This window comes from Larus michahellis, chromosome 3 (genome assembly GCF_964199755.1).
Source record: "Larus michahellis chromosome 3, bLarMic1.1, whole genome shotgun sequence".
Lineage (NCBI taxonomy): Eukaryota > Metazoa > Chordata > Aves > Charadriiformes > Laridae > Larus > Larus michahellis.
Window position 1 is genome coordinate 44,260,334 of NC_133898.1, and position 23,024 is coordinate 44,283,357.

Consider the following 23,024-nt stretch of genomic DNA (forward strand, 5'->3'; position numbering starts at 1 on the left):
CTGATCATCCCGGAGATGCAGAGGGAGCTGCTAGGGGTGCGGTGCGAAGGCTGGGTCTGAGAAAGGACTCAGGAGGAAAAAAGACAAGATCCTGGGAGGGCACGTAGCCAGGACAGCTGACCCAAACTGACCAAAGGGATGTTCCATACCCTCTGCCGTCTGCTCAGCTACAAAAGCTAAGCGAGAGGAGGAGGGCTGGGGGGCATTCCTTATTACAACGCTTGTCTCTGAAAATTACTCTGAGGTGTAAAAAGCTCTCCGTCTCCTTCAGCTGCATCACATTCAACAATGTTTATTGACAGTCAAACAACATGCTAACTATGACTCTGGAGAATCCTAGCTGCATGGACGATCGCCCGATGGATGTCCTTCACTTTATCCTGGTGTTGCCGGTGCTGCTTCTGAGGTTGGTGACTTAAGCGCACTATCTTCCACCACCTACAGTTAAAAAAAAGCCTGTTAATGCAATAGTCGTTACCAAACAGACTGACTTCACACTCACACAGATGAAACTGAGGACAGTGAAATGCCGCTTTTCCTTTCAGATCACTGCTGGGTGTAAAGTCAGAAACATACAGTGTACTCTCTGCTACCGATGACAGCCTCTGTGTTTAAGGGACAGAGAAGAGAGTGTTCAGTGTACGCCATCGCGTGCCCCGTTTCTGGTATTTCTGTGCCTGACTACGATTTGCCACCACTCCTGGACAAAGTGAGCAGTTTTACAATGCGAGCTGTAGCCACAACTGGCAGAAATCATCCCATTGCAGTACTTCCTGCACTGACGACAAATGCCCACAGGGCGACCCACTCTGCATCTAACAGGGTAAAAGGCAACGATGAGAGAAAAGCTGAAAGTTCCAGTCGGCAACACTTTGTCAAACTGGCCAGCCCTCACATCCGACAGCTCAACCCTGCACTTCAAGAAATCGCTTGGACTGCCTGAGACAACACAGTATATTCTAAATAGCTCCACCTCGTCTTTTCCCGTTCCCTGTGCTGAGCAAGTATTCGTTCCTTCTAGATCCACGTGAAGATACTCGGGGTTTTATGGGGAGAACAAAAGCAGTAACCGTTACTTATTTCCAGGGACTCGGATGGTCGGGATAATTGAATCCACGTGTAAAGACCTTTGCCCAGCCCTCTAAGTTGCAGTGCTAGCCAACAACGGCAGAAGGAAGCAGCCCCTCAACAGCAGTCTCCATAGAATCAGCTTATTTTCTTGCCTCCCGCCTCGTCAAAACTTGCGAAAGCGATATATTATTAGCAACACGCCGTGCTTCAAAACTAAAGTCAAGAAATACTAGTCTGCGTAAACTTTCCTTTTATGCTTACAAATCTACGAACAAGAAAGCAGTAAGCAGTTTGTCCTAAATTCAGTGAGGGCCCACAAGCCAAAACCAGGCGCTTACATCTACATCAGTACCCACCAGTTATAACGAAAGCAGAAACACCTTCACTGCACTGCTACGGGAATGACTGCGGAAGCTTTGTGACCTGCTGCCTTCTTCCCATCCCAAATTTTCCATTGACTCCCATGAGGGATTTGCGTATTCCCAAGTCCAGCCCCGTCTTCTCTACAGTGTCGTCCTAAATCCCAAAGCCGAGACGAGCTGAATAAGTGAATGCATCTAAGGTCTCTTCTTGTTCCTGTCTCTAGTGAGGGACTGGCGGGTGCTGTTGAAACCCAACTGCTTGCTCTCCTGTTTGGATCTCAACAGGTCCCATTTTAGAAACATCCTCAATTTTAGAAACATCCTGCTGAAGAAACAGCACGTTTAGCAGCTATAAAAACGACAGCATCTTTAAAATCCACCTTGTGAGAAACCGGTTTTCTCCTTCATTCCTGCCCAGGATTCTTTAATTCTGGACAATATTTTCGCCAGAAAATTTGGTCTTCGACGCACATTTCCTGCTTTAGCTTGTTTTCTTACTGGAGTTAATGGCTTTGGTCTTGAGACTGGAAAGCAAGAGGGGAAAAATTTCAGCCTGGTGTCATCCAAGTGACAGGGAATTCTCCCCTCTATTTCCCCCCGCTAAAAGTTACCTTCTCTTGAGGCCAGTGCAGGCAAATGGTAAAGCTTGGCTTTCTCTACGGCCAGCTGCCTTTCAATTCGTGGAAGGATCTTGCCATATTGGGCTAATAGAGAATTTCTGGCAACTGCTCTGTCGGTCAAGCGATGATCGCCGTCGTTCTGATGAAGGAAAAGCGGAAAGCAAAAGCTTAACTAATTACAAGAAGTTCCTTGCACAGACCTCTCCGTGCTATTTCGCATTAGTGAGCAGATTTCCTCTACGGGTGTGGGAAAACACCTCCACTGCACAGAACAGCGGCAAGTTCTACCCATCCGCACACACCGATTTCACCTGGTACTTTTAGCAAAGTGGAAGGAAGACTGGAATAGCAACAGAGCCTACAACTTGAAGTTAAAACAATGCTGGCACTCTGCAGAACCTTCTTCTGATAACACCTGTTATCACCTGCAATTTTCTGATATCACCTGCAATTTGCAAACGACTTACTACATAGCAGGCTTTCCCTTGTTCTTCCTGAAACGCCAGTGCCCTGAATATACGGGACAACTGGAAATTACCCTGGACAACATGATGTGAAGATTAAAACAAGCAAGAAAAAGCGACCTACGCACACCACCTGGCCGCATGACAGTTTTCAAATGCAGGACCTACGACTTCCAAACCACCTTAGAAGTTTGAGTCACTGGAAAACTATGATTCCAGAAAACAGCAAACGCGTCACAAATCCAGAACACAAGTTCATGTAACACAAAATGTAATCTGGCTATTTTGAGAAATAGAGGTTAGACAAGAATTTTTGTCATAAAAGCCGTGAAATGAAAGTTGTGAATCGGAGAGCACGCTATAACTCGCAGAAATTAAAAAAACAAAGAAAACCCACAGAAATTTAACCTGTGGATTGGCATCTAGCCTGCTCTCAGCTAGAAAAATACAGTTGCGTGCAAGACACAAGCGATGACATACAACCTACTCGTCATCCCACAGGAAGGAGTGACACCAACAACTTCCAGTAATCTAAGCCACGCATAACATACGTATCTCAATAACGGAATGGTAAGACTGGCTGATGGGAAAGATACATGTTTATTCCTCAGATGCAAACAAACTGTTCTCAGTGGGGTCAACAGTGGTGTGTAACATTTAATTTATAGCTTCATAGAGTAGCTTTGGAGTAGTGACGTATATTGGTCAACATTTAGCTTCAGCTGTAACCAAAGGTGTAGAAACTTGTTCCGAGTGTTTCAAAGACTGGTATGAAAAAAACAAAGCAGGATTTTTATTGAGTACTATCCAAACCAGTTAGTAACACCCAGCAGAAACTTGCACGCTTGACAGAACAGAACTTTCACGCTTACCATAAGATTGACATTCATGGATTGATTCAGCTCTAGGGCTGCAATGTAGTTGGCACGCTGCAGATGGTAGACTAAAAGGAATTCTTGATTCTGAACACCAGCACTGGTCCTTAAAAACTTCTCCAAACACTCCTATGAGAAAAAAAAAATCATTCCAAAAATCTGTTATGGCTCTGCCTTTTCTCTTTTCAAAGAGACGATGAACATTTTTCCTTGCTCCCACTTACTTGTTCGGTGTCTGTGAAAGGCAGCTTCAGCAAGTCTTCCATCAGGCCCATCTCCCGGCACATTTCGTACATGTGTTTTAAGAGGTCTTCTAAGTTTGCCTGAGCGGCATGTTGGTGCAACAGACCCCAAGCCTCCACCATGCACCTGTAATTAATGTTTCAGACGTAAAGGGATGTTAATAGCATAACCAAAGAGATGCCCCAAGAGTCTTGTACTCAAAGTTTAAAGGAAACTTAGGGGATGATGATTTCTATTCTTTGTTCTCCATTTTCACAAGATTTGCGTGACAAAATGGTGGGGTATATTTCTTTACCTATTGGAGAGCAACACAGTGAGGAGAAGCTGCACTTCCCCGCTGCTTGCCGTGGGTGGCCTCATCAGCTGGATGTATCTGAGGGCTTGCCCATGCTCCCCTTGGCACAGGAGGGACTGAATAATTCTCTTGTGCTGCCATGACGCGGTTTTGATTGTAGCGGGATGAAAGAGCAGGGCCAGTGAATTCTGTACAAGTTAGAGATCGGGTTTTAAAATCATTTTCTAGGTTATAGCTTTGTACTGCAATGTATGTCTAACTCAACTCTACCATACTTACTTCGTAATCATTGTGATCTAGAAGCCAACAACCTTCAACAAGCTTAACAAGTCCCCAGGGGATGCCAAAGGCAGTTGCGAAGGAGTCGACTGAAGTCTCTGTCTCACTCGGAAAGGAACGCTTGATATCCAGCAGCAAGTAAATTGTCTGACATCAGGTATCTCATTAAGGCTAATCAGTTTGTAAGACCAAAAGTTTATCACATTACCTTTAGAAAACCATAATGAAGTAAGAATATAAAAGTGGTAGGAAGCAGAAAATACATTCAAAACATTGGAGCATCCAACGCTCAATTATTACAGCAAATAAATTCCACAGTTGGGTTTTTCCCTCATGTCCAGCGTCTATAAAACAGTGTAAATTGTGGCATCCTTACAGGACAGCTCAGCTCCGAATGCTTAAAACTGGATTTAAACCAGTATGCGGGTCACTCATTGGTAGCGTCATTTTCTCTTTCTGACGTCCGTTTTTAGGGACATCATCTAACAAGACAGCTCCGGGCTATAAGCGTTTCTAAGCCCCTTGCTCTCTAGGCTCCCCTCGCGGGTTAGGCAACAAACAGCAAAAGCAAGGCTGTGTATTTCAGCAGCTTAAAAATTAAGTTTCTGCCCCATGACTTTTCTCTTCTCCCTGTTGCTTATTCCGTGTGCCTGCACTTTCAACGGAACCAAAGCAAGCACCGTGAGCTGCGCTGGAAAACCCGTGATTTCAGCAAAAATCCGGTACTGGTAAACCACTCTTAGAAATCCTTTTGCTCTGAAACAGAAATTGTTTTATAACCCATCATGGGTGTTTTAGACAATTTTAAACGGTGTTTAAATTTGGAGAAAAACTAAGGACATTTTATATCTTCAACCCTTATTACTAAAACTGTTTTCTCCCTATCGGAGAAGACTTTTGCAACAAAACGTTTAAGAAAAAAGTCATCAAAAATCCACAGTACAAAGAAATAAAACAGCGCTTCTGTCTACAACTTAATGCTAAACTAAATGTTTTCACTTGCATCGTCTTTGAAGCATAAATGAAAAAATGTCATGAAACAGGTCGGTGACCAACACTGAAGAACATTTATGTGCATCCCCTGGAGGTGTAATAAAAATAACTAGAAAGGATACAATTGCGTGTTTGCAGTTTTCTTCAATGTTTTCTAGCAAATAGAGATCCAGCAGTGCCTGAAATGAAAAATTAACAGTTCTGAAAAAACGCCTGTCTTCCCTAAATCATTGGCTTTTGGGTGGGGTTTGGCGGGGAGGGCGGCCGTTTGTTGTTGTTCTCAGTGAACAGGACACTCACATGCAAACTGGCAGGCGGGTATTTCCCAGTTCCTCCTGCATCTCTCCGCCACAGCTTCTCCACTTGGTCTCCTAACTGGGAAACCATTCCATCAACCATCAAGCAGTCCGAGTCCCATTTTCCTCTGGAACAAAAGGTAGCAAGGATTTGGACAGAGTTAAACACTAATTCCAGCCTCCCGGTGTAACGGCTTTCCTTTTTATTAGGCCAATACAGTTATGACCCTCTATTACCAGTCAAGGACGGAGATGATTGTTTTTTAAAAAACACGCTTTCTTCTGCTTCCAAAACAATTGTTCTGTGAACACCCTGCTTTGCTGAACTGGAGGTGACTGATCCTGTCCTAATCACATGGCCTTTTTCAGTAGTCAGAAATTATACACATTAGCCAATGAATAAAGTAGACTCCCGAAAAATGATGATACCAACCAGTGGTACTAAGCAGAGGTAGATAGCAACGTTTTAACACAGGAAAGTAACCTCTCTGTTCAACAGAACACACGTGTCACTGAAGTCAAGAGTATTGCTGGCAGCGGCATTACGCATAGCCCATGCAACTGTTGAGATAAAAGCCATTCCCTTCCACTTCTGAATTTGCCGTGGAAGTGTTCTAGAGTCTTCCTCTAGCTCTTACCTTGATAAACGCTCAAGTTTCTGTCGGTGACCAGTATAGTAGCTCTCAATCAGAGGATAATTGTAGAAAGGTCTTGACAAACGCGTATCGTCATCTACAGGCAACAAAGTAGAAGCAAGTTAAAGCAGTCATATCACACTTGTAAACGAAAATTTTTGCCTAAAGAGACAGAAGATCGTACAAGCTAAGCATCAAGAAGCCTCCAACTCTGAAAGAAGCCAATCCTCTTTCTGCCTTTGCTAAAAGAACTCTAAGAGACAAGACTCAATTCCTTCTCGCCCCAAGTGCCGTTTCAAGGTTACAGTTCACGCAGCATTCACAACATGTAGGGTAAGCTGAAGTTCACTATAAAAAAAACCACCCAGTTCTCAAAGGGAATGGTTTTAAAACCATTGTTTAAAACAATTGTTTGTGAGACAATTAAGGCTGACAATGGAATTTCTAATCCATCCAACTAAAGAAGGATTTCCAAGGTGTACTTTCTCCTCAAGCAACTGATAGAAAGTTCAAAACATGCAGGTAATGCTCTCATTGTAAAAACAAGCATTCCGGTACTTGTTGTTTAATAGTACTTTGTTTAAAATCTCAAGTAGTTCAAGCTGTGGACACAAGCAGCGCCTTGACGTCAGGGGTCCATTGCTATTCCTAAAATCCACCCAGGAAAGAAACTGCCTGCCTCATTCTACGCCGTGTACTTGACAACCCAGCAAAATCTCAACTTCACCCACAGAACTTCAGCACACCCTGCCACTGAACCAGCACGACTTCTTCCTGACGAAACCGTTACAAAAACATGGCTAAGCACGCGTTCGTGGGAGTCACTCACTGGATGGTCGCCTTGTTACAAACGTATGACAGGTCACGCTTACCTAAACCCTCTGGAAGGAGACCGGATCGACAGAACCAGATGACCACTCGTGCATACAAAGAAATGAGGCCGGTTACCGCTTGCTTATTTGTCACGTCTGCAAAACCTGAAAAAAGGCAGGAGATGATTAGCGTTATGCAATTCTGTTCATTTTCACAAAACTCCCTTCATCCTACTAAACCAAAAGTATAAAAATAGCACATTAGAAATCTTTGTCTTTGCGTTTTTCATGCTGTATCACTTTTTTATTTGAAGAAAAAACCCACTATCACCACCAAAACAAAAAGCAACCCCTATAAAGAACTAAACTCACTAAAGGCTAAAATAAAAAAAACAAAAAAAGCCCCAAAGCCTGAACTACTAAATGCACGCAGGAATAAGACATCTGTTTCTCACGTAGCAGAGATTCTTCTGATAGCAAAGGGATATTCTTTTCTTTTCTCAATAGGCCAAGAACCATTTCTAAGAGAAAAAGCTGTAGAAACTCAAGTAACTTACTTTGCACGTTACTCGTTTACGCTTCCTTCGTATTGTTTAGCAATTTGCAACACGGTGTCTGCATGCAACTAGAACTTGCTAGCTAAGAACTCAAAGGAATAATTTTCAGCAATACCACATTCGCTTGCTGTAATTTCAGCCCAGTTGCCTACAAAGCTTCTCTCTGAATGTAGCCTCCCCCACCCCCTTGCATGAGCTCCACCATAAACTGTTGCCCTGAACTCCATGCGTGTTTTGTGGTGGTCCCAAGCGCTCAGCTTTAAGCCCCTTCTCCCAGCTAAATGTGACTGTCTTCCAATCCTCAAAAACAACAAAAGCCCATGTTGCCACAATTCCAAATCTTAATAAAACATACCAAAGATTTTGTAGCACTACTACAAACCTTTTTCAGTAAGCTCTTGTGCTTCTGTGAGAAAACAGTTTAAGACCGTGCTAAGGTTGCTCAAAAGCAACTGGCAGCGCTGGAGAGACCGTAATGTCTGGGGGTCAATGAAGTTGCAAGAGCCATCAAACAGCGGAACACCTTTTCAAGAATAAATATTAAATCGTTAGCCGACAGAGCAATTCCAGAGTTTCAAGGCGCACTTCAAGGACCGCGTGCAATATCCTATAGCGGCGTATTACTGAGGAAGCTCAATCAGAAAGAACGACTTTAGGTTTGCAGAATGACTACACTAGTACTCACAGATTTGGTCAAATTCTTCCTTTGTAGAGATCACTTGGTTCCATGTCCACTCAAGAACAAACCGTAAATTACCAGCAGACCTTGGCTGCTCTTTAAACAAAGAGAACAAAAAAGAAATGAATCAACAGGCTCCAACTCAAAGAGGTACCACGTAAAAAAACAACGTTCGAAGTATTACCTTCAGATATCCAATGTTTAATGCATCCAGTCAGAAGTCCCACAGAACCTGTCTGGACAGCAGCTGACAATACTGCTTCCAGCTGCTCCTCCTAAACGTAACAGACAAACTCAAATGAGAATCTTACCTACTTGCACCATGTGAACCATCAACAGAAAATGTTTCTTTCTAACTGTATACTCATTCAGACATCACAAAGTCAATCAGGACACAGGCCAGGAATGCCACGTCCTTTCTCTTAATTCCAGCCACAGGCTGGACTGCTCACTGCTCTGAGGAACACATTAACACACTTTTCCTCTGACATTTCAACTTACTGCAGCCTAATTCTAATCTTTCTTCGCGTGCCTCTGCATTACAGTCTTCACGTACTGAGTTCCAACTTACTACGTCCAGAAACATCCTCTGCTAATACGCGTTACACAGCTGTGCAGATAAATTTGACTTCAGGAACTCAGGAAGGGGACAGGACAAACACAACTGTGCAACGTTTGCATGGAAACAGTGAAGCTACGGCCAAGCAGCTTTCTAGACTATGAAGACATGAAGCAGTTCTGACACCCAAAACACTACGTTGGAATTTTGTAACGTGACAGAAAAGAAGCAAAACATTTACATCCTAATGGTTTAAATGGTAGGCTCTTCAAATACTGTATTATAGTGTAGTGGTAATCCTTACAAGGATAAATCACACGTATGCACAGACGCGCGATACTAAGTAGTAGCTTATCTCAGCTGGTGTTCTCGTACTTCTCTCAGGTGAGAGGACCCTTCGTAAGTTTTTACTTTGGTTTTTGGGATGGGATTTGTTTGGTTGGTTGGGTTTTTTTAAACACATTCAAAAGTATCTTTCCCCTCTAGGCAAAATCATGACATTCAAAGCAACTTCTACACATGTAGAACACACATGTGATATTGCCATCTTTTTCTGAAAACTGGTTTCAGACAAGGAAACACACCATTGGCCAGCTTGCCAAGAAATTTCTTTGAGCTACCACACTGTGCAGAAGCGTTCATGTCCTAACACACGTCCACAAATGTGGTGACGAATGCAGGAGGCAGGAAGAGGAGGGCAGCGGGAAGGCTGCTCTCCCCTTCCTGCTGATTGCTCCAGGGAAAGGTTGGTGCATTGCAAATGGAAAACCTATGGCAGGGGGAGTGAAGTCACTGTGGTGGCATAAAGCACATAGAAGGTAGCGAGTGTCATGAGATAAAGGTGATTAAGGTGTTGCAGCTGCAAGAGGGCAGTCTCAGAGGAGCAAATTGGGCTACTGCAGCACAAGGCAGAGGCTACAGAGGTGAAGATCCGCCCGGAGAGGATGCAGAAAAGCCTACCGATGAAGGGAAAACGAGGGCAAGCCGTGAAGAAATTGCCAGGGAGAGCTGACAGCAGTAATCCTTTACCACAGCCCACTTCCTTGGAAGCAAATGATCACGTACAGTGACAGTGCAGCAAGCCGACGTCTGCAAGAGCTCGCATCCCAGTGAGACGCCCCCATCGTCGGCTACTGCACTGAACCACTGCTTTGAGAAACTGACAGGGATGGGGGTTACTCTGGGGGACACATGCGTTATGTTGGGCATGACCAGCACTGACTGCACGCTTCCTTGTGCGCATCTGTGTGTGGCACCGAATTAAGAGAGGGGTCTCTAAAGACAGATCTCTTAGGGCTGTTCCCAGTCAAAGTCACTACTTTGGATCTAAGGATACGATTACTTCTGCTAGCTCAGGTCACGCCTGTATTTCAACGAAACTTTGCAAAGAATCCAAAAATTGGAGTATCGTGTCTTGTAGCCCCTCCAGCCCTGTCAGACCAGATGGATGTATTTCCCCCTTGATTCCCTCATAGGCACTCACCTGACTCAAACTGGATGGCTGGACATCAACTGGTCTTGGAGACAGCAAGCCAGCTACAAGACACCTATTGTAGCTATCCTGAATGGCTTCCCATATTGAAGGACCAGATTTCTTCAAAAAATTCAAGGTCTGAAACATCAATCGAAAACCACAGATTAAGACAGCATTGTTATTCCGTCACTACGCTTCTGGATAACCTCTAAAAGGAAGAATCTGAATGTTCACTGACACCGTCAGACAGCCTGAACCACTAAGATGCTTTAGGTTAGCAATCTGTGTAATTAAGTCTTTTCTACCTTCTCTGTCTATACACAGGCCTTGCTCTTTCCCTCAACACTGACACAAAATACATTCTATATAAGCTCAGCTAACATGCAACTTCACGCTTTGGAAGATCCTTTCCATGCCTATTCGTATGGAAGCCGATTCATGTTGGAAACATTTAGTGAGCTGAAACTTCACTCAAAATTATCTGTCACAATCTGTGCCGTGGCTCAGAAGTTATAATTTGGCCGAGTTTGGGAGAAAACAAAATTTTCACTCCTCAAACAGTTATGTGGTTTTTCATTTTCTCCATTCCCTCCTTTTTCAAGAGAATTGGGGATCAAAACTCTAACTCAAGACTATGCAGGCAGTTCGACTGAGGGGCAATAAAGAAGTAACACCTTTCCCCGCCTTCTACAGTGGTTTTGTTCTTGCTCCTGGAGCAACGTTGCATTCCTTTCTAGACATTCAATCCCCGATCGTGCTTCAAGAGGAGACAACGGCAGTTGTACAGTCCCAAGAGGGGACCTAAAACATTACCATTTGCATACAACTGGCGACAGGATACAATTGCAACTATGCGTGTGGACGGGCAGGATGAGCATGAAACGGTCCCTAACACGGAAAGCAGTGCAACAGAAAACTTAGAAAAGCTACATCTCCTGCCACTCGCAATAAAGATACAGTAAAAGATCACCTCCTTCTGGAAGCCGGTGCAAGTCATGTGAACGACTCCGGAGGTCAGCAAGCACGTACCATCTGCAGAAACAGGGAACGTTTGACAACCTTCCGTACTCTCACAGTTATGGCATGACCAGTTTACATTTTTTACACACCGGTATCTAGAAACATATAACTGAGTACTTTGAGCTTCAGTTCACAGTCATTTCAGGCTATAACCAGCACCACTTCACCGGCTACATTACAAAAGCACCAAAACTCAGCCGGCTGTCAGATATGTTCCACAATAGTAAATACCTTGTCAGTACAACGCGATCAGAGTTGGGTTTGGGGGGGACTGGGTGTTTTTTTGGTTTGGTTTGGGTTTTGAATGACAAACAATGACTGAACAAGAGAACCAATGAATGGCATTTGACCTCATTTTAAGCTTATCACTCTCAAAAGCAGTGAAATACCTACCAAAGTTATAGTTGCCTGGATGAAAAAACCGCTCAGGTGGTGGATAAGAAGGAGGAACTCCCCGACTTAGACTCCGCTCATGGACCAGAATATCCAAAAGGAGCTTCGGAGAAGTCACACTCACTACAGTATCCAGCGACCACAGTGCAAAATAGGGGCACTCATGAGGGAATTCTTCCGGCCTTAAAGAAAACAAGCGCGTAAGCTAAATGCCGACATTCAAATGAATTATTGGCAGGCATATGGAAAACTACTGAAGAAAAATCTACCTTAGTGAATCTGGCATTTGAGCAGAATACCAGCGATTAATGTCAAATACACCCAGGTAAGTAGATGGTTTTCCCTGACCGTACGTATTCACTTGCCAACTGAAGACTGAGACACTGGTGTCAGGAGACGTGACTGTAAAAGACAAGACGTTGTTTCTGACTTGTAGAAAATACGATAGATCCGATAGTTTTAAAACACCACTTTCTATTTTGGCTTCATTCTGTTCTGTCACTCGTGAAACACAACACTTCCTAAGAGTGATTACAGTAATTACGGAATAGCAAACATCTCTGTGATAGGTTTCAGTCACACTGCCCCTTTTTCTTGTCCCCTCGTCCAGATCACTGGTCAAGATACTAAAGAGAAGTGGCCCCAGTGCAGTGCCCTGGGGAACAGCACTTGTGACGGGCTACCATCTGGATGCAGATGCGGACATCGGTTTGAAGAAGGGAAAAAATTCTGGTAACATTCCTAAGCAATGGAGAGTTTGAACTTCTTGTTCAAAGATGGCAGCTGGAGGAGTAAAACGACTGACCATCATCATACAAACGGCCCCACCATACATCGCGATAGCATGTCAGCAAGCATAAAATAAAACCCACTTTCTCCCTTAAAGAAGTCCCACATAACTTAAGCATCCATTTTTTCTTCGTAAATAATCCCAACAGTCTAGTCTATGCAGATAGGCAAGACTTTCAGACTGTGGGGACAGAACAGCATTCGTTGCTTAGGTTCCAAAAGCACTTCTTTTAAAATCACCAAACACGGACATCAGAACAAACCTTCATTTACGCTATCCTCTCCGTCAACGTCGCTGCGGAATTTTTTGACAGTCTGGCAGCTGATTAATTTCGTACTCCTCGTCTGGCCTCTCAAGGGAAAGACTCCACCCGTGAGATCTAAACTGAACTTTTTGCCACGGTATTCCAAACCCTGGGGGAAAAAATCAGAGAAGAGAGCAAAGGTCATTCTAAGATAAAAACATACATTATGGCTAAATATGAAAGACAGTCTAACAGAATAGGCTTATTATACTGTCTATTTCGCATGAGCCTATTTCTGATGGTAAATAGAAACTACGCCTGACATGCAAGAGAATGCAGTGTCAAATCGTAACGGGTAAGTTTGGCTGTAAAGGCTTTGCACTTTTTCAAAATTTAGAATTTCCCTAACATTATTCAGATCTAAACATGTTTTGCAGAATTCCTTGCGACATCCAAGAATGTTCTTTATAAAAATAAATATATCACTACAAAGAGATATCTAAAATGATGCAACACACATGCATGCAAAGCTCTTTGCTCCATGTCTTGATTGCAGAACTGATGAAGTTAGAGAAGCCCCAGCATTCGAGCAGCTAAAGCTGTCAAGAGGTATTTTCTATGGGCACACCACCAGAGTGACCGTGCACCCCTCTCTAGTTACTGTGAGAACTTCATACTGATTAGCAATCTTCTTTCAAGCCACGTAAGCTATGACAGCTCCTCCTCTCATCTTGTCAGAGACTAACGGGTGAAATATCCCTCAGCTCCTTCACCAAGCACAGCCAACAGCAAAAGGGAAAACCAGAAAGGACATGGGGTGCACGTGGCCAAGGCTTTTAGCATCACGAATTACTACACAGTAAACAAACTAATTTTGAGATACACAGAAACCCCGGCACGATTGTGTTGAACCTCTGATAGTACCATTTTTTAAGTAAGCGTGAAGTGAAATACCGTCTTTCCAAATACAGCATTCATTCAAACTGTCTACCATACAACACATGAACGGGTGTACTGGGGACAAATAGCAGCTCTATAATTAAAAAAAAAAAAAAAAAGGGGGAAAAAGAAACCCAACCCACACAACCCATAAACTGATAACACCACATTCTACCCAAGTTTCCTAAACTTGCAGAGCTCTGAAACGAACTGGCATGAAACCACACATTCCCATATGATCTCATAGGATACATCTAATTCACCTAATCTGAGAAGAGGCGAGCTTTCTCTTAATGATTCCAGGAAGTGTTACAAATAAATATGAAGGTTGTCTAAAAAGAAAAATTAAATAATTAAAAAAAGTCTTTCATAACTAAAAAGAAAATGCTTCTGAAGCAAAGCAGTGCATTTTAAACTTTCCACGCCGGGCAAAGTCATTCTAAGGAACTCCATTGTATGGGAGATGTTAAGTAACGACTCCATTGACTAGCAAAACACAAAAACAAGTTTTCAAACGAGATGCACTGGTCAAACTCTGATATCAAAGTAGAGAGTGTATACTCTGCCCATCCGCAAGCATTGTGCAGAACGAGGGTAAAGATGCGCTCTACGATCGTGATTTGATGCACCAGATTTAGCAACTGCTGCGACAGTACAAAAAAGGTCTTTGGAAGCATTACTTAAACATACCTTTCTGTTTAATTACTTAAGCAGACTTAAACCAGCCTTGAAGGCAATGGAGACGAGAGTTTGACACGCATATAGAAAAACACAGTACCACATGTTCCATAAGTCCTATTTGTGACTTTTACCATGACACACAGTCAAAGAGGCACTGCTTCATAGCCTCAAACCTAATTCCTGGAACAAAAAGCACTGCTGTATTGAAAAAGTCTTTTGAGCTCCTATGAACTCTATCCAATGAACAGGATCAACAGTAGATTCCTCCTTCTTTACTCAAACTTGGCCTAGCAAACGGGAGACACTTAAATTTTCTACCCCTGAAGATGGACAAGAAACTTGACTCAGACAGCCATGCAGGCAGACAGTCATGTAGTACTAACCAATCTGTGACTACAAGGAAGTGTTCTGAGACTAAAAGTATCCGCTGTGGAGCACAGGTCCCGCACACCAACAAAGATAAAGAGATAGCATCCAGCACGCCATGAATCACTGGAAGATCCTTCTACTTGGTCACCGTGATAGATAATGCATTTTAAAGAAACACCACCTTTTCCAAACACCTAACCTCTATCTATGCAAAAGCAACAGTGCCAAATGAGGAAGCACCTTTCCTACACATAAGCAAAACACTCAAAATCTAAATTAATCCAAAAAAATCAAAAGGCACAGTCCCTACAAAAACCAGAGTACCACAATACAAGAGTCACCCCTGTTTCGTTCCATAGCTATTGAGAATACGCAAGAGAAAGTATTCAGGAGGAAAGACTTGCTCTGAACTAAGATTACTGTCCCCTCAAAAAGATTTTGGAAGACTTCCAGGCGTACAACTGAATGGAATTACACATCTAACAGATGCGCCTTGTCTCTGTTAGCTATCTGAGATACAATGATACCTCACATCTGTATTTTAAACGCATCCTCCTTGGAGCCAGATCTAACATTTAGGTACACTCTTCTGACCAAATTACATATTTTCCTGGCTTTAAGAGTAGATTGAATAGGTCACCCAGCCAAAAAGAAGAACGAGTTATCTTTACAGCTACTAAGTGTCAGGATCAACACTGAAGAGACACTGTAGGTGCATTTCATGTGAGAAGTCCGGCTGACAAAGCTCTAAGGGAAACCAAGAACATAAAACTGAAGATCAGCAAAGACTAGAGTATGACTGTATTTTAAGAAAGGGAGAGAGACAGAAGCTTATTCAAGTCCGAAGCTTGGTTAAACCAAGCGATTCAAGGCCCAATCTTCTCTTCCTACATGCCATTCGTTTGGTATTTCACAATAATTCTATTTGCAAAAGCCGCGTCCTCTTCAGGAATTTCATTTATACGGGCTCTTTGCAGATGAATCTAGCTGGAACACACGACACTGCAGTATAAAATGGTACGCCTTCTTTCCAAAAGGTATGGACAAAGGCCGTGCCCAAGAAGACTGAGCAAAACATTATTATTTTTTCAGCCAGCTCTGAAGTTTGATGGTAAATCTCACCCCTGTAACTCAACTGATACTCCCTTAGAGAAAATTACTATTGTCTGCTTTTCCCACGCATGCACCTCTTACCTCATACATGACTTGTCCTGAGGCCACGCGTTTTCTGTCACCAAACGCTAACTGCAGCAGGTGTAAACTCACCACATCACCTTCACTGAAAAAGGGATAAATTATGAAATTTGGTTACAAAGCTGCTTTATAGTCCTCATCGTCGTGTTAGTAGACCTAGACGTTTTCTTAATAGCATGCTCCTGCTGAAAAGAACACCACCTCTTCCCAAAACGTGATCATCGGCCACATTTAGCCACTGAAACATGAAGGAGGGCGTTTTGACACTAACAGCTTCAGGGGCAAAAGCCAACCGTACAATTGGAAAGCTGTAATATGTTGTATGGACTAAGAATTGTTGGAAATAGTTCTTCACAATGAAGAGTTCTCCATCAAAACTGCTTTGAAGTCAAATTTTAAAAGACTGCCACTCTACCAACAGCTGAGCTGATGGAATCGCTTGCTGATGCAGAAAGAGAGATCTCTCTGCCCCTCCCTTAGCACCAAAGTTCCCCTCCCCCTCTTGCACACTCTGCACCCTTCCAAGTCCGATTTGATTCAGCAGAACAGCAGGAACCCATTGGCTTTTCTGCTGAATCGTTTTCTGCCAGGGGAGCTGCACTGGCTCACCAAGGCTCCACAGACTGCTGACGCTGGCACAAGGCCATCGGCAATACTGTCACCGCCGCCTTTAGGGGCGGCAGGCTGTTGTGTGGGCACGTCTGGTGTTCTAGATCTGCAGCCTCAACTGCTCCTAGTGGTATTTTAATACCACGGTGTGACTATCAAACAAATGATGAAGCAGTCATCGAGGAACAAAAGCAAACCATTTGAGAATGCGAGCAGAAGAATATGGCCACTGTTGCTTTGCCTTCTGACAGAAGGCAGGAACTAGTAGGTCCCTCTTCACGTCTGGTAAATCCTGTAAAAATTGCATTCTAAGTTTAACACCCTCCGTACCGGAAAGAATCGCAGACACACAACAAATACACATGTTCAACTGTATGGGAACAAATATCCTTAAAAACAAAAAGAATTAATTCAGTGGCTGATAGTTAAAGTTTTTATTCACCTTTCCTGCGTAGACTGAACAGCCCACAAGTAGCAGCAATTGCGAGGATCATTCTCCGGCTCTTGAAAAGTGACAGCATAGACAGGAATCCTCCCTCCTTCAAGCTGAGAGTGGTGCCTACAGGTTTAGGGGAAAAAAAAAGCAAAACGAAAAAGAAAACAAAAGGTGAGCCTAGTGGCCCAAACACAGGTAGTTTCTCGTTTCTTGGACTACGTCAAGCATTGTTCTTCCTGACTTCTGAACCTTATTTGTACCTCCACACTCTACTCTTGCCACCTAATTATTCCTCCACTGTCTATTTATGCATCCAACAGCTTCTGGGGAGTCAGTGCAGATCTGCTGAAGGGAATCCCAACCAGAAGTTAGCCAAATATTTCGGGTGAGATTGCTCTTTCGGCCAAAGCTGACATGCAGGAAAGAATACATTTTTCAGGCACAGGTCAGCTATTGAGTTTTCATGTCTCACTAGTTTCACCCTGGACACTTTAGAGAATATCGGCACCAAAATCACATCACTGACATACTTCAGCCTTTCAATGGATGCCCCAGTTGCAGTAACCGGTTCTGAAAACCCCAGGAAGCACGCTTCCCACAATTCCTCAATCCACAGGCACAAGAAGGAAAACAATCCTAGTCCACTGGGGAGAAGGCGGACCACTTCATCCAGGTATGACTGAAAAGTTACGTCAGAAGAGGATTTCTGAACGTGCCAAGATTATACTCATACTCATTTCAGTCCCTGAAAAAGTTCTCTTTACATCCACATACTTCCTTAAGCAACAAATCGAGAGCCCCGCACCTCCAGGCATGGCCAAGTGTAAAGGCCTACTTACTCTCTCTTCAACGTTTTCATATTCCAGAGCGACAGGTAGCCATCCGAGAAACCCACAACGAGCTGGTTGCTTCTGCTTATGTAGCACAGGGCTGATACTGCTGTTCCGGAAGCATTTTGTAGTTGAAAACAGAGACACCTCCCTTCGCTGGTCGCAGTTTCTCTTCTTTGTGCAACTTCAGCAGGATTTTTAGTGACAACTTCTAGATCTACACACACAAAACCAAGCAATAAATGAATACGTTATGCCATTTAGGCTGCATTTTAGGCACTGACGTGACAACCCCTATCATCTAATGCTACCGTGCCAGGCAAAATAGCCATTTATGCAACACTTTTTTTTGCCATTTCCATTATGTATGTCTTCAAAGAACATAAGAACTCTCGGATCAGACAAGTATTCTCACTCACATTTGAAAGCTAGGTAAAAACGTAACCTTAATAACGTAACCAAATTCTTCCTGGACTCTGAAAAGCAGGAGTTTGGGCCTCGTGATGCAATTTGAAGTGGCACCTCGTGTTTGAAGTGGCACCAGTTGCTGAAGCTGCTGTTGTAATAGCCAAAACGGTGTATGCAAGCTGAGTACACCTATTCGAGATCTCATTCATCCAAATGCATGGGTGTTGGTAAGTGGGGTTTATTTTAAAAAACAAGCCCAAAATTTGCCCCAAGTCAATTAACACAAGCAGAAGAGCATTCCCGAGAAACAGGGCTCCTCCAACACAACTTCCTACCAGGCGGCCGCACCGGCTCACGTGGCAAAATTCCTACACCTCTCTGGCAAGAATCATAGTGGCACAGGGATCTTGGTGGGAGGGGGCATTTACAACACTGCGAGGAGCAGTCAGACACTCCCAGGTTTAATCAGGTCAGGACTATACGATGTCAAACTGCCACCTGTAACCAGTCGTCAGAAATGTCTGACACAAGGGTCTTCAAAGTGGGATGCATACTGTTTCGTTAGAAGACAGAAGTTTTCTTGCGTTTAAATTCATGTGGAAAAACTGAAGGCTCACCCAATGCTTCGATATCATTCTGAGTGCAGGAGCAATCATCCAAACTAAGGTCAACCAGAAGTAGATGGCCAGCATCTGTAGCCACTGCTGCCACCCCAAAGAGCCATCGCAGACTCTGATGGAGGTGCTGAGTGCTCACGCTGGGTCCTCCGTGATTCGCTATAGGTTCTATAGCGGTTACCTACAGGAAAACTACAAGTTACTATTTGAGCTCTTTGACAAGCTCAATAGAAAAAGTAAATACAGGAGCATCAAAGCATTGTTTGCAATTAGATCAAGAAAAGAGACAAAGACAAAAAAGCCCCGTACAAAAACCTGTTACTGCCTTCCATTTACCAGATTTCCTGCGGGTAAGTGACTTAACTTCAACTTAAATGGGGCATTCTATTAGTACAGCTTAGCAATTTCCATTTCCTACTTCGCAGTAATTAACTGGAGGAAAACACAGAAAATCAGTTATACGCAAGAAACTTTATCGTATTCAAGGGGCTTAAGACAGACAAACACAACTACATCGAGGTCTCCCACCGCTCACAGCCCACCAGCACCGCGATACGGTCTATGCCTTCTTTGACAAACGGGCGTTAGGATAAATCAGGGCTCGAGAGTCAGACGAGGCAGCGGCCAAGTTGCATGGGAGACACACCATTTCCATGGGAGTGAAACGTATTTAGAAAGCGTTGAAGGGAGAGACCAGCTTAGTAAAATTCACACTAGTCCGCATTTAGAAGAAAAGTAACAACCACATAAAGGAAAAGAAGCTTTAAATGCACACCAGCGCTTTCACGAATGTTGAGAAAAATGTTAAAAGCCAGCCTAAAGCAGCAGCTTCTCAGATAAAAAGGTGACTCCACCTAAAGGAGGAAGCGCACACTGCTCTTTCACGTGCCCAGCAGTCTGCACGCAACTGTCTCACAAGGCGAAGACAGACCTTTCAGCACACGTTGCAGCACATCCCAGGACAACACTGACTGCTAGAGCAGAGACACGAGCACACAAAGACTCCTGCGCTAAAGCTGTACGTATTTCTCTCTCTCAGTGACCCCAATACGAATGCTTACTACTAGTCATCACACTGTAGCATTACAAACAAACAAAACTCCACCTGTATTCTAGCAAGTCAAACCAAAGCAGCTGATGGAAAGCTGGCTAAGAAGTTAGTTAGTTAGTTGTTGCAGATTCTAAGATGATAAAAATGAATCTTGATCTTCTATTGACTTCCACCGATTCTTGTTTACATTAAGATAATGAGGCTAGGGGACACACATCATTTGAGTTTCTGGGTTACAGAAGACAGAAAACATCAGCAACATTACACCAGTGTGTCCCATCTACACAAACACGCTAGTCAGAGAGCAGAGATTCAAGGACTGCAGGCTGAAAGGTGACCTCCCAACAATCTGTCAGATAACTCACTAGAGGCTCTTTTTTCCTCTCCTAAGTCAACAGAAAAATGTGTTCTCCTCAGCCTGCTTGCTAGGCTGAGATTCAAGGCAATGTGTCGAAGTCATTTACAGCACAACTATGGAATTCTGAGCCATTTTAAAGACGGTATTTCTGATGGAAATCAAGCAATTAGGGCCAAAAAAAGGTGCTTTTCAATGCCTTTTTGTGGAAGGAGAGAATCAGGTAACTCTGTGCTCTACAATAAAACCAGAAAACTTGGTTTACTCTCAGCAAACTCCAACAATAATGGCACATTAAGCCCAAGATTTTACAGCAACGCCGTCTTGACTGGATACTCTCAAGTGACAAGATGTTAACGCACGATAGAAAAAATACCTCCTACAAAGAGACGCTCCAAAGCTTGTCCTAAAACAGGCCTACGCAGCACCTAACAACATCAAAGCTTCGTTTCTCCAATTAAAAAGTACCTACCCTCCCGGGAAGAACAACTGCTTTAACCACTCTTGAGAGTCCAAGGTCGTACAGACAGAGAACACTTCCCTCTGCGTCTTCCAACCCAACCAGCAGTCCAGTTCTCTTCTCCCAGGAAAACTCCTTCACCACACGAACAGTGGGAGGCTGTTCATTGACTCCACTGAAACGGTACGCAGAGAGCCGCTCTCCTGTCACACAGTTCACCACCTCAAGGTGAGGACCACGTGCCAACCACGCCAGGCCGTTTCTCCCTGTGAGAGAAAAGAAAGAGGACTGAAGCAAATGTCCAACGGAAGACTGAAAACAGCTGAAAAAAAATCACAGTGCCTGCCCCTTTCCTTCAATAAACGTACCTAGCAGAGGAAGACCGACCTACCTCATTCTAGTCAATGATTCAAAATCACCCGTTGAAATCCCCAAGCAATCCCTCCTAAAATTAACCACCTTGTTATTTTGCATTTGTACTTGTCATTCCCGCACCGAAGAATCTGGGTTGTTTGGGATAAAGATGACAAGGTCCTGATCGACAGCCTTTATACCATATTCGCCTTGGTTTTGCTAGAAATGATCTAAACGCATATGGGAATACAAGTCTTAGAGCGTAGAGGAAGAATCGAAGGCATTTTGTTTCACTGAACTACTGCCAGCCCAAAGGAAGTATGAGCTCAATCCCTGCATTTACACTCAGGTAGATAGATTCTACCTGGTCTTAACAGAAGCCTAGACCTCCAGATAGGCACCCAGCTCTACTGTCACATCACCTGGAAAGTCCACTTCAAAGTTTAACTATACTCACGTTTTAATATTAGCATTTGTCATCGCTGAAGCACCCTTTTTGTTCTCTCTCTCTAAACAGGATGCCTCTTAACAGCACCAACCTGACACAGCTGATACGATGACCTGAGGCTTCAGGTAGCCTCCAGGCAAGAACAACTTTATACCGAGACCAAATTTAAAGGAAAATGCTCACCTCCAGAAAACCTCCCGCACAGCACCGAGCCGAGGGTTCCCTCATCTTCCCCAAGTGCCTGAAGAGTCACCTCTGGAAACTGCAGCAGACTGCTCGTTACCTCAGCTGTTAGGTCTCGCATTCTTCACTGTAAATACAGGAAAAAATTGCACAACTAGACTCACGTCAGCCAGAACTATTCTTGAGAGTGACAGAAGTTTCATCAGTATGCAGTGAAAAATCCCCTAGACGTCACCTCTAGCTCTTTTCCTTGCAAATAATGGCACTCGGGAGACTTTTTGCTCTCCCAGCAGAGCAAAAGGAGAATCCTTTGCTTTTCTGATGCCTGTGAGATCACCAACAAAAAGTGACCCAGACGTATCAACAGAGAAATAACAGGAAAAAGCCCAATACACTGAGTTCAAGTCTACTCACACAGGTTAGGAAGATGGGAGCTGAGAAAAATCAGATTTTAAAAAGCTTCTCAGTAACAGGTACAACTTTCCATTTGTCCTTTCCCTTGATTTCGTACTTTACCCTTTGTTACTTATTGTCAGTTGTCTTCTAGCAGCCAAAATTACCATTGGTCTTCACCTTAGGTACTTATGACTTCCAAACTATTTCCAAAGAAAGGAGCGTACCACGAGTCACAGGCTGAGGATAGATTTTTGCATTAAAAAGCTCCAAGAAGAATAAACATGGAGAAATTACATGTTCAAGCAGAATCACATTCAGCCAAGTCAGGGTTCAGGGACGTCAGTTTTGACTGACGGTAGTACCTGAAAATCCGTTTCAAGGGCCAACAATGCAATGGGCTTACTGACGAAAAAGCTAAAAATATGGCCAGCCGCAGCTGAAGAGATGGTTTCACAAAACATGCTGACTTCCCTGCCACCAAAAGAGAGGACTTGCCGCCGCCTCCCATCTCTCCATCTGCTCCTTTGTTCTACTACCGTACTCCTGTGGCTCACCTCGCACTGCCTTAACAGTGCCTTAGAGCACTTTAGGAGCCAAGTTCACTCCCTGAGCAGGCAGGAAACTCACCCAGAAAAGCAGGTGGTGTTCCACCAGCTTCGAGAGCTCAACTGCCTTGCAGAGACAACCAGCAAGCATAAGAGGTGGCACAAGGAAGGAGGCAGGACCACGCATCGGGAAGAAGGAGAGGGAATTTGTCCATCTCCTTTTTGTGGCAGTCAGCCCGGGCTGCTAGCTCATACCCGGGTGAAACGGCACACTCAGTTTGCAGGGAGGGCTAAAAACCCCTTCACTTTTAGAAAGGACACCACCCAGGACACAGTCAGGCATCTTTTAAGGCAACTTTTAACTCCCTCTTGCACGGAGAGACTCCCTAGCTCTCTGGGAAAGGCTGCAGCTGACAGGCGTCGTTCTTTCATTCCGCCAGAGGTGGAAGCTAAAGTGATTTCAGGGAAGGGTTATAAAAGGGTTTATA

The 23,024-nt window shown here is 43.8% G+C and overlaps 1 protein-coding gene across 1 annotated transcript; it reads right to left on the bottom strand.

Annotated features, from left to right (window-relative positions):
• Positions 1 to 1,802: 1,802 nt before the first annotated feature.
• LOC141740526 (protein ELYS-like) lies at positions 1,803 to 21,716 on the bottom strand. Its single transcript, XM_074579352.1, has 24 exons — positions 21,596 to 21,716; positions 20,623 to 20,876; positions 18,745 to 18,925; positions 17,729 to 17,936; positions 16,896 to 17,012; positions 15,845 to 15,929; positions 12,680 to 12,830; positions 11,897 to 12,029; positions 11,628 to 11,809; positions 11,185 to 11,246; positions 10,224 to 10,352; positions 8,366 to 8,456; positions 8,188 to 8,277; positions 7,885 to 8,025; positions 7,006 to 7,110; positions 6,137 to 6,230; positions 5,503 to 5,626; positions 5,325 to 5,381; positions 4,210 to 4,356; positions 3,931 to 4,118; positions 3,617 to 3,761; positions 3,390 to 3,521; positions 2,045 to 2,192; positions 1,803 to 1,957 (listed from the first exon to the last, which is right to left on the bottom strand). The coding sequence occupies exons 1-24, from the start codon at positions 21,714 to 21,716 to the stop codon at positions 1,803 to 1,805; spliced, it is 3,240 nt and encodes a 1,079-aa protein (XP_074435453.1).
• Positions 21,717 to 23,024: the final 1,308 nt, after the last annotated feature.

Bases quoted from the DNA above. Each gene is read 5' to 3' on its own strand.
- LOC141740526 (XM_074579352.1), bottom strand. From the start codon at position 21,716: ATGCGAGACCTAACAGCTGAGGTAACGAGCAGTCTGCTGCAGTTTCCA. The intron at 15,930-16,895 runs GTGAATAAAAAC...TCCCTTTTTCAG, and splicing joins GTTCAGTCTACGCAGGAAAG to TGAAGGTGATGTGGTGAGTT. The intron at 1,958-2,044 runs GTAACTTTTAGC...CTTGCTTTCCAG, and splicing joins TGCACTGGCCTCAAGAGAAG to TCTCAAGACCAAAGCCATTA.